Consider the following 17541-nt stretch of genomic DNA (forward strand, 5'->3'; position numbering starts at 1 on the left):
TTACATGTCAGAGTTAACATTTGATGATATTGTAACAGTTAGCAACATAAACAACATTGCACACACCCATAGTGACACACTCATAAATGCACTAAGCTTGTCTTCATCCACCAGGTTAAAAAAAAAGGGAAACTTCCCCAATAATAAAAGAAAAAAAAATATAGCTTTAGAGACTTGCCTGGCAGCTAAAATCAATTAAAGATCGTTTAAGGGCTTGCCTATAAAAAATTTAAATGATAATTATGCCTTTCACAACTGTTTTTAAATTAAAAAATAGCAATTGCCCATAACATAAAAGCTAATTACATTTTTTTTTGGAACCTGCCCTCCTTAATTTCATTTTTTCTTTTTGTTTTTCTTCAGTTGTTTTTAGTCAGGAAATAATTTTATTTTAGTTGTTCTCAGTGTAACAAGCTATTGTTTTTAATTATTTTTTTATATTGTTTTTTTCTTTTTATTTAATAATAATAATAATAATAATAATAATAATAATAATTATTATTATTATTATTATTATTATTATTATTGTAATTATTATTATTATAAAAAGAGGAAATATTATATTATAAATTATAAATATTATTATAGAAATATTATTATTATTATTATTATTATTATTATTATTATTATTATTATTATTATTATTATTATTATTATATGCTGCTTAATAGGGCTCCTATTTTTTTATCTATTTATTTGTTCATTTATTTATTTTTATTTGGGCAAGTTAATAGATTTATTTTTTTTTCCCTGGCTGAACAGGCTTCCATAGGATTAAGAATGCCCCTACACATCTAACTAGTACATTTGTACTTGTCTTAGCCCATCTGCAGCCAGTTTTCTGGGCTAGCCAGATGAATATTACTCATTAAATCTAATATTTATTTTACCAAATAAATAAACTCTTCATTAGATATCCCTTTTTGTTGGTAAAATCCTCACATTTCAAGCATTTTTAGTTAGTTGATACTCGTGTTTTTCTCAGTGTAGTGTATTAAATAACCCTTTTAAATGAGGGTAGAGGTTTTATTGCCGGATTGTCAGTCCACACCTCTCTCTGGAGTGAAACACTCGTCCCTGTCATATGACTTCCATTTCCTGGTACAGTCGGCGGCTGCAAAGCTTCACCTCCATACCGCTGCCTGAGCACTCCAGTCGGGTTTATTTTCGTCGTGTCTCCGGTGGCTGACACCGCTCATTGCTCTGTGATCATGTACCGATATGCGGCCTTTGTTCTACTGCTCACCTCAGGCATTGGTACGTACTTGTTTTATTTCGTATTAATGGCAAGAAGTGGGGAGTATTATATCGATGTGCTGCCAAGTGACGCGGTTAAACTTGTGAGACACCCAGGCCTGGTGCGTTTAGGCGCAGGCTACATGGAGCTCAGACAGATGTGTTATAAGAACATCCATTAATGTAGATTATCTTTAAAACATAAAAAGATGTATTATTCGTGTGTAAACTGCCCGTAGAAGCCTTTGGGTGAACTCAGCTCTTCGTCTCAGCAGCTGTCTGTCCTGTCGTGATGTTTTGAAACTAGCTTTCCTGCTAATTGTTACCTACGTCAACAACATTAGACACTGTAGTTGTGTGTACTTCAGCGTTTTTCATCTTGTCATGCCAATATATTTAAAAGTTAATTACCCTGAGAATGAAAACGTGCAATATTTGAAATTTTTTTAATCTATATTTTTAATTTACTGTTAAAGGGACGTTAGCTCCTTTAGCAGTTAGCACACTGGTTGGATAACACTTGTTTTGACGCTAATGAGGATAAAACCGCTGAGTGCCTGTGTCTTATCTGGTGCAAAGTGATTTTAGTGTTTTCATTCCAAAATAAAACACAAGATAAAAAAGTGCTTGTAATTTCACAAGTTCGATATTTATCGTACTGTTATCATATACACACTACAGTTAGCATTAGCTACACTTGGCAGTTTACAGTAAGACAGCACGTGACAGTCTGGACTGGAACGAGATCTCGTTAAATGAGACCAACCTGACAAATCATTACATGACTTTATTATAAAAACTGACCGTTGAAACTCTTTTTTTAGTTTTTAAAATCCTGTTGACCTTTTTTTGATTATTTCCAGTAACTATAGCAGTTTATTTGTAAAGCTTGTTTCAATACAAGCAACATCAATGCAATTTACAAATTAAAATAATTAAATTAGATAAATAAAAATGTGACAACAGTTTCATCATTCAGTAGACAGAACACAGTGTAAGGGAACTAAATCTTTCATCAAAGCGTTATAGAGACACGCTATACATTCTGGAGACAAAAAATGTTTTTCAATCATGTTTTTTAGTGACAGTGAGACAAGGGCCACACTTTTCAGAAGCCATTTCTACTTGAATTTAGTTATTTTAGTAAACTTCATACTATTGTTGCTAATATAAATTTTGGCTTCTATATTATCATAAACGGTATCTTCCTTTATTTAATATTTTTCTTTCCCTTCCTATGAATTACTTTTCCTTATTTCTGGCCCTCATGGTCACAGTCTTTTATTGGGTTTTTGTTTTTCCTGGTTTCTCACCTCCTACTGTTGGGTTTTTATGAATTTACCGTACATTTTAAGGTTTAGTCCCTTAATATGGTTTCACTTACTTCACTGTCTCTTTGCTAACTTTTGTATTTTATCCCTCCTGTTCTTGGACATCTGCTGTGAAGCACTTTGTTTCTATAGAATCCGTAAAAACATTAGTTTACAAAGTTATTATTGTTATTATCATTGTTATTATCATTGTTATTATTATTGTTGTTGTTGATCTGACTCTGGGTTCAGTTAAAAGACTACCATTAGATGCAGTTTTAGCCCGTAGTTTGCAAGTCAAAAATATACATTGGAGCTGAACCTCTGAGCACTTTATGGACTATAATAAGATTTTGAAAGTGATTTTGTATTGAACGGGAATCCAATGAAGCATTTTTAGAGCCAGGGTTATGTGTTCAAATTAACTTGTGCATTTCTGAACACTGCTAGCTCCATTTTGGATCAGGTGGAGCTGTCTGTACTGTAGTCAAAATACCATTTAGTCTGTTGTTGTTATTGCTCTGTTTGTTTTTCTCTTTATAAAGATTAGTTTGGTATTAGTCTAACATAAACAACTGTAGGGTATGGTAAAAATCTCACCACTATCTGTGTTTTTATTGCAAATATTTTAGTTAATTCCAGCTACTTGGTCACTGTGCTTTCAAAATAAATCTGATACCTCAAATACTTTCAGAGCACAGTCAACATCAGGTGTAAAAGCAGGTCTAACTGAGAGATTTGGTGTTCCTGTTTTTGATTAGCAAGTTGATCGACTGACGTGAGCTGATCATGGAGCTCAGGTGACCTCAGCTCAGGTGCTTTATAGGTTTATGTTACTTACAGGTCGTTTAATTTCCGATGACAGTGCATACTGAAAAACCTTGAGTAAGCCTTAGCCCATTTCCTGTTTAAGTTTGCACAGTTTATCATAGCATTTTAGATGCATGGTTTGTTTAGTTGAGTGAGCACAAGAAGCTGCACAAAAACACATCAGTGTCACAATTTCAGAGTAAGTGCTGAAATTTCACTCTTCATATTTTCACTTTTTCAAGCTTACATAATCGCTGTCTTGAAGTTGTGTTTTAGCTGCTGCTACAACAGGTTTGCAAGTCCAGTAACCTATTTAATGAAGCTCAATAATTGTCTTTTGCTTTCAGTTTTCCAGCTGTCACATGGTGTCGAGGTGGAGGTAAAAGACAGCAAAGGCGACTTGTGCATTTATGCCAATCTAACAGTGGACTTCTCAGTCTCCTACAAAAAAAACGACAACAAGGTGAGTGCTGACCGAGTATTCTACTTTGACCAACTCTGTTAGTCATTTTTATGACATCAGGTCACACCGTGTCCTTATGCAATTACTCTTTAAATGGGGCAAAGCAGCTTTGCTCTTACCAGGTCAGCTCAACAGCGTGACTGTCACACATCTCCTCAGGGAGTGACTGTCATCCAGGAAAAAGGAAAGACGAAAAACAGTTTGCCATTCAGCACTTCAGTCGTTGAGTTTTCCTGGAAAATATCCTGCAATTGTGTTTTTAGAAGTGGGGTGTTAAAGTGAAAACAGCTCATGGATAATTCTGAGTTGTATTTGATATTCTTGTAAAGAAAATGTTAGAAATAAGACTGTCTCATACAGGGCTCTACACTAACTTTTTCACTGGTAGCACTGGTGCGACCAACTTTCTCAGCACATGAAATGGTCACACCATTTATTTATTTATTTATTTATTTATTTATTTATTTATTTATTTATTTATTTATTTGTGTGCAGTAACCCTTGCTATGATTTTGCAAAATATTTTACTGTAAATATGAAGTTTGTCTGCAACAAGCTCTGGCTGACAAAACAGGTTATTTCTTCTATGTAACTTTAAAAGAAAACAATAAAAATGCTTCTTAAATAAAAGCAAATAATAACAAAAGATACGCATGTGTGTACATATCAAGGTTATTATAGTTAACAAAAACATTTTTGTTGAAAAAATAAAATATAAACTAAAAACAAGGCTTTACTAAAGCAATGAATAAAATTCCTAAGAGAGTTAAAAAAAAATTACTAAAATAACCTAAAATGACAGAGAAAATGTCTTAAGTTTTCATCTTTGTCATTCTGTGTCATTACTTTTGCCGATCGAGAGTGCTGGCAGGCGGCCGACACTCCTGAATAAGGAGAGAGTCTCTCATTTTTTTACCTTTTTTCCCGCTGTTCTCCTGGCCTGCGATTTCTCCTGATTGTCCCCCAACTTTAAGTTTGCTCCTGTGAGCTCTAATATTTTACTAAGTCAAATTAAGTCCTATCCTTGAGCGTTATATCAAAAACTCAAAAACCATCCACCCCTCTCTTTTAGTTGGTTTGATCCAAAGACGCTGCAGACCACCTCAGAGACGGAGACAGATAACAGTGCAGCACTCGTTGATGAAGAGTTTATCAGAGCCTTAGCTGTTTCCTTTCTTTCTTTTTTGGTGTTGACATGTCGTGAGTTAAACTATCGTAGCTCTGCTCTATCGCAGTATACAGCCCAAGAAGGAGAGTTTAGAGCAGCGTGAATCATATAGAGAGAAGGCTGACTCTAAAATTGTGAAACGCGTGTCGTTGTGAAGTTCTTCATGTGTGATGCGCATTCGTGCTGCGCGTGTCTGTGACAGCGCTCTCTCTTCAGAACAGGAGAGAGTTCAGGTGGAGGAGACTGACTGAGCTTGTGAAAGAGAGAGCGAATTCAAACCACAATGTCTTGTTCAGTGACTGTGATAGATGGAGTATTAAAACATATGCACTCGCACGAGCGCAACCAGATGAATTGTTTACTCGCATATGCTAAAAAAATGGTCGCAGTCTCGAGCCCTGTCATATGTTTGCATCCATTTGAGCAGTTTGATGTCTACTTCTACGTCCTGTTGGTACCAAAATGTCTATGAGGTCGCATTTAAACCTTTAAGCATCAAATTTACCCAATCCTGCTAAATCAGGTGACTCTGCTCTCTTTCAGACCGGAGTAGCCGAGTTTGAACTCCCCAGTAAAGTCACGATAAATGGAAGTGAGTGCGACTCCAAAAGTTCCCTGTTGAAGCTGAACTTTGGTGGACACTCCTGGAGCGTTAACTTCACCTTGGATGGAGAAAAGTACCAAGCAGACTTGATCACCTTTTCCTACGACCTCAGCGACAAGACGAACTTCCCTGATGCTGAATCGAATGGTATAATTTTCCTCATACAGTTAATTAAAACAGTTATCGATGGGAGTTAGCTGTGACGCTTACTGAGTTCTTTTTTAAATCTCCTACAGACACCCTCACCATCACCGCCAAGCCTGAAATCAAAGATGTGGTCAAGGACACGTGCTACTCATGCAAAAGCAGAGACATGATTCAGTCTGACGCGGTGAATCAGACACTGTGGAACGTGCTCATGCAGGCTTTCGTCAGCAACAACAGCAAGAGCGGTGAACGTAAGTCCAGCTGCATCGTCACAGCCACAGCAGCCTGTACGATGATCTTTCTCCTGCGTGTGCTGATCAACACTTTCCTCCTCCCTTCACACAGTTACCCATTGTGCTGCTGACTTACCAGCCACCACGGCTCCCCCTACTACCCATGCCCCTACAGCAGCTCCTACAACAAACGCTTCAGCCACCACTGCTCCTCCTCCCACCACACCAATCCCAACCCTTCCCACTCCTACTGTTGGGAAGTACAGCATCAAGAAGGATGAAAACAGCACGGCCTGTCTGTTGGCTGACTTTGGCCTGCGGATCGGTTTGAAGCAGGGACAGGTATATAAGCTTATTAAACCTCTTGCTTTCAACACTGTAGTCATATATACACCACAATTAATTGACTTTCCTCTCTTCTGTGGCATAGAAATATCAGGAGATGAACTTTGACCCTAATGGAACCACGACTTCTGGAAGATGTGGCGTCAACAGCAGCGACTTGATTGTGGTTTCCAATTCGATGACAATCATGCTTACTTTCACCAATGTAAGACTTTAACTCAACATCACTCAAGATGTTGGTTTTGTAGAAATGTGAAAAAAAGTGGAAATTGCTGTTTCACTCTTAGCTTTCCATTAAAAATGTCTTTAAGTTTGAAGATTTGGTGACATCTAGTGGTCAGACCGCAGATTGCAATTAGCTGCAACAGCTTTTCTCTAAACCTCAAAGCACAGGAGTGTCTGAACTTTAACTGACATATTTAATAACCATGAAAGCAACATATAAATGCTGGATTTGTTAACTTTAACTTGGAGTGATGATTAAATCAAGCTTCACCTGTCCCTCAGTTGTCTCTTGACACCAAAGCTGATCAGTTTTGCTGAGTTTTCAAACTTGTTATTTCTCTCTAACAGGACACAAAGAAGTTCCGCCTGCACGCTCTGAACATCACAGGAAAGACGAGCTCTGGTAATAAGAAGCCTCTGATTTACTCACACAGAGCATCACGTATGTTTCTCCTCCTTATATTTGTGTATTTTCTCTCCAGGTGTCGCCTTCTCCGAGGCTAACACCAACCTGAGTCTGTGGCAGGCGGCTGTCGGTGCCTCTTACATGTGCAACAAAGAGCAGAACTACACCATCACCAGCGCGCTCACCCTCTTCACCTTTGACCTACGGGTGCAGCCCTTTGGGGTCAAGAAGGGTGTTTTCAGTACAGGTAGGTTCTTCCTCCATCACTCTTATAACTTGAGATGATTTTAGCAGAAAAAGTGACTGTGGCACTAAAGGTTGTGATGAAATGCTCATTTTTTTTAACTCAAGAGCTGAGGGGACAGCTGTGGTGCACTTTATTTGATGATATCTTGATATACAGTATTATCAAGGTATTTAAGTTTATCATAAACAAACATCGCCACAAGTTAGAGATTGTAAGCATTTTTTTTTGCATATCAAATGCACATTTGAATAAGGATATTTTGTGTGTTTTAGCCCAGCTAGATGATGGTTTTAAATTTGGCAGTACAAATAACAGTATTAGACCAAAACTTTTAGGCCAAAACTTTGAATAAGAATAATCTGAATGAGATAAAATTCAGAATTAATCACAGTTAGCAATAGGGATTGCCAGATACCGATACCAGCCTTTTTTCAAGGTATCGATACTCATGAAGGCTGCAGGTACTAGCAGCAGATACCAGAGTCCTGCACGGGTCCAATTTTCAAGATCCCCATTAGTACCGCAACCCGATCCGACCCGTTGAAACACGACCCGCAGCCCGACCCGCAGCCCGACCCGCAGCCCGACCCGCAGCCCGACCCGCAGCCCGACCCTTAACCATATTTAGAGTAATCATTATTGGTCATATTGTCTGAAAATTGAATGGTATATCGCCATAGTTCAGATGCCAGTGAGTAAACAACACACCTGAATGAAGCAACTCTTCCAATAAAAGCCTGACTTCAGCTCCATCATCAACCCTCTGTGATCTTCTCACATACAACTGTAAAATCACTCGCTTTTTACGTTTAATGCCTTTAAACTTTTAATCTCTTAAAAGAACCTTTACATGTGTAATAGTAGACTTACTTTCTGTCCAGACTTAAGCGAAGCTCAGCAGGTACGAGCTGTGATCATGTCACAACCATGGATGTATTATAAGAAATGGATAGTGTGGCTTAGCTTTCCACCATGTTACGGATTTGAAGCCAGAATCTCTATGGTCACAGCCTTACAACCAGCTTACAACTTATGTTTCTATTTTATTGTATTTGTTATTATTTTATATTAATTTTGATGTGTCAAACTAAAACCCGTGACCCGACCCGCATGTTATTTTTTCCACCTCCATCCAAACCCGGGAAAAAAACAGTTTTTAAAAACCACCCACAAATCGGCTGTTTTTGCGGGTACCCGACCCAGTGCAGGACTCTGGCAGATACTCTTGGCAAAAAAATCGTAGGTCAAGCTAGTCCTCCTCGCCACTAAATGCTGCTAATTGCTGCGGTTTAACACCACTGCAAATGTGCGCCAGGTCCTTTTCAGACAATATGAATGAACCAGGAAGAGTTCACAGTAAAAAAAAAATATTTTGCACTCAAGTTTACTTTGAAAAAATACTTAAACTCTGACAGTTGTTAGTTTTATTGTGCAATTTTAATATTATTTTTTTAATATTGATCAAAAAAGTTCTGAACTCAGTGAGTTGTTTGTGTTTTATGTGGACTTTATGGCATAGTGACTGTGCTGTCTTTGATCAAAATGATCTGTCACTGTTAATTGAAATTTTACGTATCAGAAGTACTAGAAGTATCCGTACCCGGTATCGGTGAGTACTCAAGAAGGAGTACTTGTACTGGTATCGGTCTGCATAAAAAGTGGTATCGAACATCCCTAGTTAGCAATAAAAACCAAACAGCTTAACTCCACAGAGAAATGCAAAGACTCATTTCATGCATTCCAAGTGTCTTTCAGATTAAGCTGATGTTTCACACCATCACGAGTGCATTTAATTGCTCTTTTATTGCTGTAACGAGTAAACATTCCAGAAATGAGTCAGTTTTTTATGGTACTACATAAAAGCCAAAGGGCCATGAGTGCTGTTAAAGTTTAAATGAAGATATTTAGTGTGGAAGAGAAGGGATGCGTCAATCCAACTTTAAAGTTCCAGTTCTGAGTCCTGGGTTTTGGTATTAGCCAACACTGATCTGATCCAGTTCCTAACAGGGATTAGTTTAGTAGTTTAACTGTAAACCTCAGCAGAAGATAAGTGAGAAATTAAACTCATCATCAACCGATTTCTGGTCCAACTTTTTGAGTCTGGATCAGACTGATACCCAAAACCAGGAGTGGAAAGATGCATCCCTAAGACGGAGAAAGTGGTTTTATGCGCTTACATTTTTTTTAATCTATCAACATATGTTTTTGGCTTTGCTTCCCTTAAGATCTGGAGGTAGAAATCTGCTGTATAAAGATTTTTAGAAATCTGAATTATCGAATCCAACAACTCAGAGTTAATCCTCTACAACTACATCTCTCATGCCGTGATGAATATTTTTGTGATTGCTTTATAATATGATATAAACAACAAGAAGAGACTCTCTCTGTTGTTCATGATAACATCTGAATCCCGCCCTTTATTTGACTGACTCTCTTTTCATCTGCAGCCCATGAATGTTCATTGGATGACACCAGCATCTTAATCCCAATCATTGTTGGTGCTGCTCTGGCTGGCTTGATTCTCATTGTAGTGATCGCTTACGTGATTGGTCGAAGAAAGACTTATGTTGGATATCAGACCCTTTAATTCCCAATGTGTGATCTCTATCCTGAAATAAGGAGGGGTACCCGAGCCTGGTCCTTGGGTTTTATGTGCAATTGTTCAATTGGAAAATAACTCAAAGCGTTGGAAATCAAAGCAATCGGCCTTTATGAGACATTAAGAGCAGAAAATATTATGAGTTGAAGTCAAAAAGTCTATTATTGTGCTAAATATAAAGACAAATTCCACCTTAAAAGAGGCGGTTTGGTGTTTTCCTCAAGGACCAAACTTGTCAACCCCAAATGTTTAATTCTTTTTTGTTCTTTTATTGAGATTTTGTCCTTTTAGTTGTGATTTTTGTAAAGGAGCAAGTACAGGATCCACATGACACATTTAAAAAGACAAATTCACATGAAAGCAAGCTTAAAAACAAACAAAAAAACCCATCTTGACATTAATTTGAGACTTTTTTACCCAAGTTGAGATGCTGCACTTGCTCCGTAGACATTCCCCATTATGTTTCTGTTTGTCTTTATTTAATTATTTTACTTTGTACGTTAAGGTTTGACTTTCATCCCCGTACATATTCACATTCAGACGTGTAAGAGAGGTAATTTGCTTGTTATCTCTTTTACAAGTCAAAGGTAGATTGTTGAGAAGCTGTTTATCTTTGATCAGGAAAACCCGTCAGCCTCGACTTCGAAATGTGTAAAAGTTTCTGCCCGTGTTTGCTCCTGTAGAGCAGGAACTCATGGGATCAGCCCTGATTATGTGACTCCAATCATATCCAAGTGTTTAAGCATTAACAAACCTTTTCATTGAAAGATTTGAAGCACTAAAAGTCCAGGTGGAAGAAGCTTTGAAACCTTAAGAAACTGACAAAACTACTCCTTTAAAAAACACTCCACAGTGTCTCATTCACTCCTGTGCCTTTTCTGCCACTCCGTATAAAAAGTCTGCTGCTTTAAAAGGTCTCTCATATTATATTTGCACATGGTCCAGGCTGAGAATAAATCTGGAAAGCGTTTCTTCTCATTGATACATTTTGGCATTATGTTTGGAAAAGGGAGAAATTTGGTGTGTAGATATTCACTTTCAGCAGAGGCATTTCTGGAACAAGGATACATGCCTGAAAATGCACTAAAGCGCTGTTTAGATTATTGTTTTGCATCATGTTAAAGCTGTTGTCACATTCTCTCGCCTCTGTGTGGTCAGATTGGACTGCTGTAGCTGCATCAGGGGACTTAAAAACTCCTGAAAACTCCAAATCATTCTTCTGAGACTCAGTGACCAAGTTGATAGATACTTAAGCCAAATCAAGAAAGCTGTTAGCATTAGCTTAGCTTAGCTGAGCACAAAAAACAGGAACAGGGAAAGCTTGGATTATTTGACCCTGCAGATCTCGTTTCCTGTCTTCAGATTTTTGTTCAGAATTCATTGAATCTGCTGAAGAGCAAGATGTTTTTTTTCTTGTTAAGTGGATTTAAGTGTAAGCCAGTCGTTTGACAATATTTGAGACCTGTGTTTGTAAGGTACGCCAGCCTATGTCCTGATCTGATTCAAGGAGGTTTTTGCTTAAAAATACTATTCTTCTTCCACCTGAATGATCTCTTCCAGTGTCTAAAACGGCACCTGAACATCTGGTAAAACTCATTACAGAAGCCCTAAAAGGTCATGATTGAATAGTTTGTGTTTTCTCCACTTAGACTTCCACATATTCTTCTTCAGGTTATCTCCAAAAAATCATTGTTTTCCCAGGATATAGAGATCATTTCCTGGTTTATTGCTGTCATTGGACAGAAGATGGCATGCCAGGCTGAAGCAGTAGAAATCCATCTTCTGGCTAACAATTATACCGATTTGATTTTTTGTTCCCCAGAAAATGATCTTGTTATCTCAGGAAAACAACTGAAATAAGAACAAAAATGAAATGTGTTACCTTATGGTGACAGGAGAAATCAAATAAGGCTCCTGTAGATAATTTAGCGTCAGTCAGAGCTAGCCAAATGTTAGCAAATTGGTGATATTCTAGATGAGGATATGTTATCTCGTAAAACAGTTTCCTCAAATTCTAAAGATCTTAAATTCTTTTGTTTCTTAACAAGAAGTATAAGTCAATTCCAAGGAAACAACATTTTTTGATTAAAAAAAGTCGGGTTTTCAGGAGTTTTTGAAGTCAGGAACGTTAAAACGCCCCTGAGCGTTTGATTCAGTGATAGAGCGCCGATGTGACAGCGTTGATAGCCGTATATTGCTGCCTCATCCTAGCACAGTGCTGTGTACCGTCGTCTGATTTAGTGACATCTCCAGGACAGGAGCAAAGCAGGCGGTAAACTATGCTGAAAATGAAAGTGCTCCACCTAGACGTTGCTTAAAAAACTGTTTTCCCAGGACGTTGTACGTGTGTATGAATAATGGCTGTAAATCACTTATACGCTGATTTTTTTGCTTGTGATTTTTGCTGCTTTGAGTATTTCCGCTCTGTACAAACTTAATTATGAAGATGGTTTTGCAGCACTGGTTCACATGCTTTCTTTCCTAAAGTTAACTCACTCCAGTCAGTGAAATCCTCTCACTGGTTCTTCAGTAGTCGATAACGTACTAATTCTGCTCTGATTGAAGATTCGGCTCATGGTTTGGTTTCCCTTTTCTCGACGAGGATGTTGCACATACATGTTCAGCAAAGGGAATTTGTGCTGCAGGACTGTCTTGTGAAAGATCAATTAATGTGTGTGTTTTGTGGATTCAATGATTGACTCTCTTTTCCCTCATGCTGTTGGATTTCAAACTGTGTGTGTGACTGAAGTGGAGCTTTTTAGTATTTTAAGATTCATGGAAATAAAATGCGTTGCTGCCCTGGACACTTGAGTTAATTTTGATTCATTTCGTAAGCGTTACATGTTCCTCTTCACAAACCTGGGTTCTTTGTTTCAGGTTTTCATGCGTTAACCATGTGTTCTTCTTTGACTCTAATCCCTCTGTTCAGCCTGTAAGACATTCACCTCTCTGCTCTCTTCATTCTCGTCTAGCTGAGGAATGCCAGTCTGATGCAGAGAGCTTCCTTGTTCCCATAGCTGTCGGCGTTTCCCTGCTTGTTCTCATTCTTATCGTTCTGGCGGCCTATTTCATCGGGAGAAAGAGAAACGCAGCTACCGGCTACGAGTCTTTCTAGATAAACCTGCCTGGTTTCTAACCCTGGGATGGGTGGATGTATTTCTGTCTGTTTGCTTCGCCGCCTTTTTTTGTCCATGTGTGAGAAATCACCAACTTGTGTTCTGAATTTTCCATGTAGTGTTTCATGCTGTTGACTGTCTGGCTGTCGGCATAATGGGAAACAAGCTGACAAGATTAACACCACCTTCATGTAAGGATTGGAGTTTGAAAAGTGCATCCTGTTAGCTTAGCTTAGCATCAAAACTGAGGCTGGCTCTGCCCCAAAACTTGCACAAGAAGTTTGAAGTGTAGGGAAATTGAGGGACTTTTTTTTCTCTTCAGATGTGACACTTTTCCCACATTTTAATAGTAAACTGATAAATTGGTGCTGCTTTTCCTAATGGAATCTGGAAAAATAACTCCTCGTGAGCTAAAACTAATTCTTATTTCACACACCAGGAAGTTTTAAACATCTTATCCCAGTGTAAAAAGTTTTTTTAGAAACTAACAGGATTAAACCTATAATTTTATTCGTCTTCGACAAAGTCAAGCCAGCTGTTTTGAGCCTTAATGCTAAGCTATGCTAACTAGCGACAGAAGAGTGGTTTAAATTTGGCTTTTTCCCAGATTGTCCTGTAACTTCTCTAATAATCTCACCTGCTCCTTCTCCCTGAGTGATGATGAATAACCACTGATTGATTCCTCTTTATGACACCTCTTTTAATACACACTACATTTTCAAAGGTTTTGAAATCCTAACTTCCTGTTCTGCTTCTTCTCTAACCCTGCTTTGTCCCTCTTTCTCCTGCTGATTAAACCTCTAACCCTTTCTCTGTCTGTTTGTCTGTCTTCTTTCTGTCCGTCTGTCAGCTGAGGAATGCTTCCTGGACTCTGATTTGAGCTTTCTGGTGCCCATCGCAGTGGGTGTGGCACTCAGCTTCCTAATCGTCCTCGTGCTTATCTCTTACCTGATTGGCCGGAGGAAGAGCCGCACTGGCTACCAGTCTGTATAATCCTACACCACGCACACTCCCGGCCCTCACAGCTCCTTAAAAACACCCACTGAATCACTCCGCTGCCCGTCAGTGCATCCAAAAAGAAACCCTGCTTTCTTCTGTCCCGTTCAGAGCTTCAGATTTATCCCAGCAACCCTCCTCCTCCTCCTCCTCCATGAGTTTCCTTTTGTTTTGCTTTTAATGCCAATGACTGAGACAAGTACCAAAACATTTATGATCAATATTGCATCGTTTGATTGTAGATTGCATGTTTCTGAACTTAAATTCATGGCTGTGTTTGGCCGCCCTCCTCCCCGTACCTCCCAGAGAGCTCCTCCTCCTCCTCCCCGCCCCAGAGAGGCTTTTTCCTCTCGGTCTCTGTGCTGTACAGTAGTCTCCATGTAAATTTCTCTCTTGTATAGAATGACTGACATTGATTTTTGATGACGTGAATGTACGAGCAAGCTAATAGAAACACTACTCATCTCCCAGTCCAGACGTCACTGTTTTTTTTTTCTTTAACCATCACCTGATGTAGAATAACAGCTTCATGGAAATATTGCACATGTAGTCACTTAATCGTAGCTTGATGAAAGGGACATTAAGTTATCACGACACTTTACCAGCAATGGGACCAGTTTTCTGTTTGTTTTTTTTAATGTGTGATGATTGATGTTATGATTGAAGAAATCAGTGTTTGTGTGATTAATTGTTCCTTTAAGAACCTGCTTGACTCCTAACCAGACCTAGACGTAGACCCATGGATGGATCAGGTCTTTGATTTGATAACATACGCAGCATGAGCAGTTCCAGATTGCACACTAACTCACGTCACATCACCTCATGTAAACGATCCTCAGTTCTCCACATTCGGTCACTCCCCCCCACCCTCGATGACAGTTTCGTGCCTTTCTGTTGTGCACCTGTGAGTCGCTTGCTTGAAGCTTGTCTCCATCTGATGAAGAATGTGATAGGATGAGCTTGTTTAACACAAGTGGGGAACAAATTCAATAAAGTTTCGTTCTTGTTTTGTATCACTGTCGTTCTTTCCAAGCGTCGGTTTTTACTGTCCAAAGAGCAGAGCGGGAGCTTGTGAGTCTCTCGTGACCAAATTGAATTCAAAGGTCAGAGGGTTGTAAACGAGGTTTTCAATTTAAGGTTAGCTGCTTTGATAACTTTTAATTTCCATTTGACATTGAGCAATCAAAGTTTTATGACTGGATACTCAGATATATCTGTCCTCTTCCAGAGGTCAATGTGACAAGGGTCAGATGTTGCCTTTACTTCTCTCTAACTGTTACCTAAAGAGGGATTATTCTGCTTTCTTATTATGTAAACATGGATATAAAGTACCAAATGCTGGATGTTCAGATTTTCAAAAATGTTGTAGAAATCTTTGAATCTGGATGTCAGGTCATCACAGAAGGATCTCAAGCACCAAGGTCTCCAGAGGGCGAGCCAATCAGAGGGAGGGGGGTTTATGGAGCAAGGCTTTAAAGAGACAGCAGCCCATACAAGCAGCTGAAATAAGGGTTTTCTTTTTAAGTTATTTTTGGGCTTTGTTACACCTTTAACTGGAAAAGACAGGACAATGACCACAGGCTGGATTTTCAAGAAGGTTTCAGAAAAGTTACAACCGGTTCAAAAATCCAAAAATTAAAGGCATCGTGAGGCTGTACTTTAAAGGTCTGAATTCCAGCCAGCTATTGTACTTTAAATTAAATATGTTTAACACCAAATAAAAATAAAAAAACATTGGAAAATTTGAGGGGAGGTACAAATTTGATCAACTTTTCCAGAAAGTTCCTTGAGAGTTGACGTTTGCCCAGATTTCAATCAGTGTTAGACTTCCCTTTAGTATTTTAAATTTCACTCACCTGAGGGCCTTATCACATTCTTGAAATGGACAGGTGAAGCTAAATTCTAAATTTGGTGAGAGATAGCTTTATTAATCATATTATTCTAAGCTATTTATTCAAACTGTGTCTTTAAATTAAATCTATCAGCTAACTGCTCATTAAGGCTTTCTTTGAGCAGATTTCCCATCTGTATGTTAATTTCAGCAAATTTATCAGTCATGCTTCTCAGCAGGACACAGAATAAACGGAATACAGGTGAACAGGCGCAGTTTTTAAGACGGTTGATCTTCCATACAATTATCCCACCTGGGCACCGGTAAAATGATGTCATAACGAAGCGCCAGGCCTGCCTCCATATGAAACTGTCCGAGTTGAAAGGTAAGAGGTAATACGTGTTTGTTGTGTGTAGTGATATGAAGGAGTGGGATGGTAGCTGTATGTTTTCACCTTAGAGACTGTTAAATTAATGGACGTAGTCTCCACGACGTCACCTGTCAGTTTCTGAACGGATTTCATGAACAAATCGGCTATCGCGGCCTTATTAAAACTGACGGGGGCTTCGAGTACAGCTATAGGACGTCCGTCAGTCACGTGATGCTGAGCTGTGCCTCTGATTGGGGGAGCTCGCGATCTTCAAATCCTCTAAACTGCAGTTAGAAACTAGTTCACCCGAAACATTGTACTGATAGTGAAATTAGCGATTCAGACAAGGGAAGATTTTTTTTGAACCAGGCTGTAAATAGATTAATTTCTGCTGTAAAAAAGGTGTTTGTTTGGCTCGGTGTGTATGTGACTTCCGGTACTTCCGGAGCCAGCCTTAAGTGGACACTCGAGAAGCAGCAGATTTTAGCACTTCCGCATTGTCTCATATTCTTTGACTGGAGTTTTCTGCTTGGTTTTCGCCATAGACTGAATAATTAATTAAAAAATAAAGATTCAGGCTGTAAATAGGTGTATTTGTGCCTTGATTTTTTTTTTCCCTCGACGTATGTGACTTCCTGTCCTCCTGGGTTCTCCTGCACAATTTAAGGCGCTATTTTTTATCGCAGCCTCTGCATTAGCTAACAGGTTCCCACACATGAGTTTGTAAGGGTTAAAAGTCACTGAATCAACAAGTAAAAGAATATTAACATTGGCTCAAAATGTAATAATAGACTTAAAAAACTTAAGTTGACAGTTAAAATAAAATATGTCCAATATCAGGGTATTTTGAATGTAGATAACATGACTGATAAGTTAGGGAAGCGGTTTTGATGTGTTGACCGTAGAGTTCATACATTTAAAAATAATAAAACAAAATCACCAGCTTCAAACACTGTTCCTGTAATAAAAGCTTCTGGTTATGGTTTTCTGTTCTGATATTTCTTCCAGGAAACAAAATAACCTGATTATTTAGGTTGGTGTCACTCCAGATCTCTTCAAGAATTTGATTATTACAGCAGGTAAAAGTCATTTTTTATGATCATCTTTTACTTCTCTGATTTATTAAGAAAACTGATGAGATAAGTGGACTCACACACAGGTCTTGGCTCAGTCTTTTAATATGCTTTTATTTGGAGGACACGCTTTAGTTTTGTTGTTATTACTATATCCAGCAGATGGTGCTATTTAGTCAACACCAAGGGCATGCTGCTGAGGAGATTTATGGACCGGGCTGAAGTCAGTGAAATGATCTGATAGAGTGAGAGTTTTTAAAGTAATGTTTTTAAGTGTTATATATTACTGAGGAGGGCCATGGTATGATGACATGAGGTTGACTAGATTTAGTTGTCATTAGTTGTTTCGGTATGTGGATTCC

General features: G+C 38.5%; 2 protein-coding genes across 5 annotated transcripts in view; both read left to right on the plus strand.

The window, feature by feature from the left end:
- The first annotated feature begins 1069 nt into the window (after positions 1–1069).
- lamp2 (lysosomal-associated membrane protein 2) lies at positions 1070–14918 on the plus strand. 3 transcript variants are annotated; one of them, XM_074673901.1, is made up of 9 exons: positions 1070–1257; positions 3704–3819; positions 5531–5738; positions 5828–5989; positions 6084–6313; positions 6402–6521; positions 6890–6944; positions 7024–7194; positions 12766–13897. In XM_074673901.1, exons 1-9 carry the CDS (start codon positions 1212–1214, stop codon positions 12906–12908), a joined length of 1251 nt encoding a protein of 416 aa, XP_074530002.1. In that variant the 5' UTR covers positions 1070–1211; the 3' UTR covers positions 12909–13897. The 3 variants fall into 3 exon arrangements, with proteins under 3 accessions (XP_074530002.1, XP_074530004.1, XP_074530001.1); XM_074673903.1 differs by lacking the exon at positions 12766–13897 and adding an exon at positions 9642–12727; XM_074673900.1 differs by having other exon boundaries at positions 1071–1257; positions 13760–14918.
- Positions 14919–16059: 1141 nt separating this feature from the next.
- The window catches only part of pde6a (phosphodiesterase 6A, cGMP-specific, rod, alpha), a 74060-nt gene continuing 72578 nt past the window's right edge, over positions 16060–17541 (plus strand). Inside the window, exon 1 of one of the 2 annotated variants that reach the window (XM_074673821.1) lies at positions 16060–16121. The gene's annotated coding sequence lies outside the window, so the exon portion shown is untranslated. The remainder of the gene's footprint in view (positions 16122–17541) is intronic. The other variant, XM_074673820.1, reaches the window with a different exon arrangement.

The sequence above is a fragment of the Halichoeres trimaculatus genome, unplaced genomic scaffold (assembly GCF_033239565.1).
Source record: "Halichoeres trimaculatus isolate MK-OKI-2021-1 unplaced genomic scaffold, fHalTri1.1 fHalTri1_scaffold_7, whole genome shotgun sequence".
NCBI classification, from domain to species: domain Eukaryota; kingdom Metazoa; phylum Chordata; class Actinopteri; order Labriformes; family Labridae; genus Halichoeres; species Halichoeres trimaculatus.

Excerpts from the sequence above, each read along its gene's own strand:
- lamp2 (XM_074673901.1), top strand. The coding sequence starts at position 1,212 with ATGTACCGATATGCGGCCTTTGTTCTACTGCTCACCTCAGGCATTG. Across the intron at positions 1,258-3,703 it reads ACTGCTCACCTCAGGCATTG|TTTTCCAGCTGTCACATGGT; the intron begins GTACGTACTTGT and ends TTTTGCTTTCAG. Across the intron at positions 6,522-6,889 it reads TCATGCTTACTTTCACCAAT|GACACAAAGAAGTTCCGCCT; the intron begins GTAAGACTTTAA and ends TCTCTCTAACAG.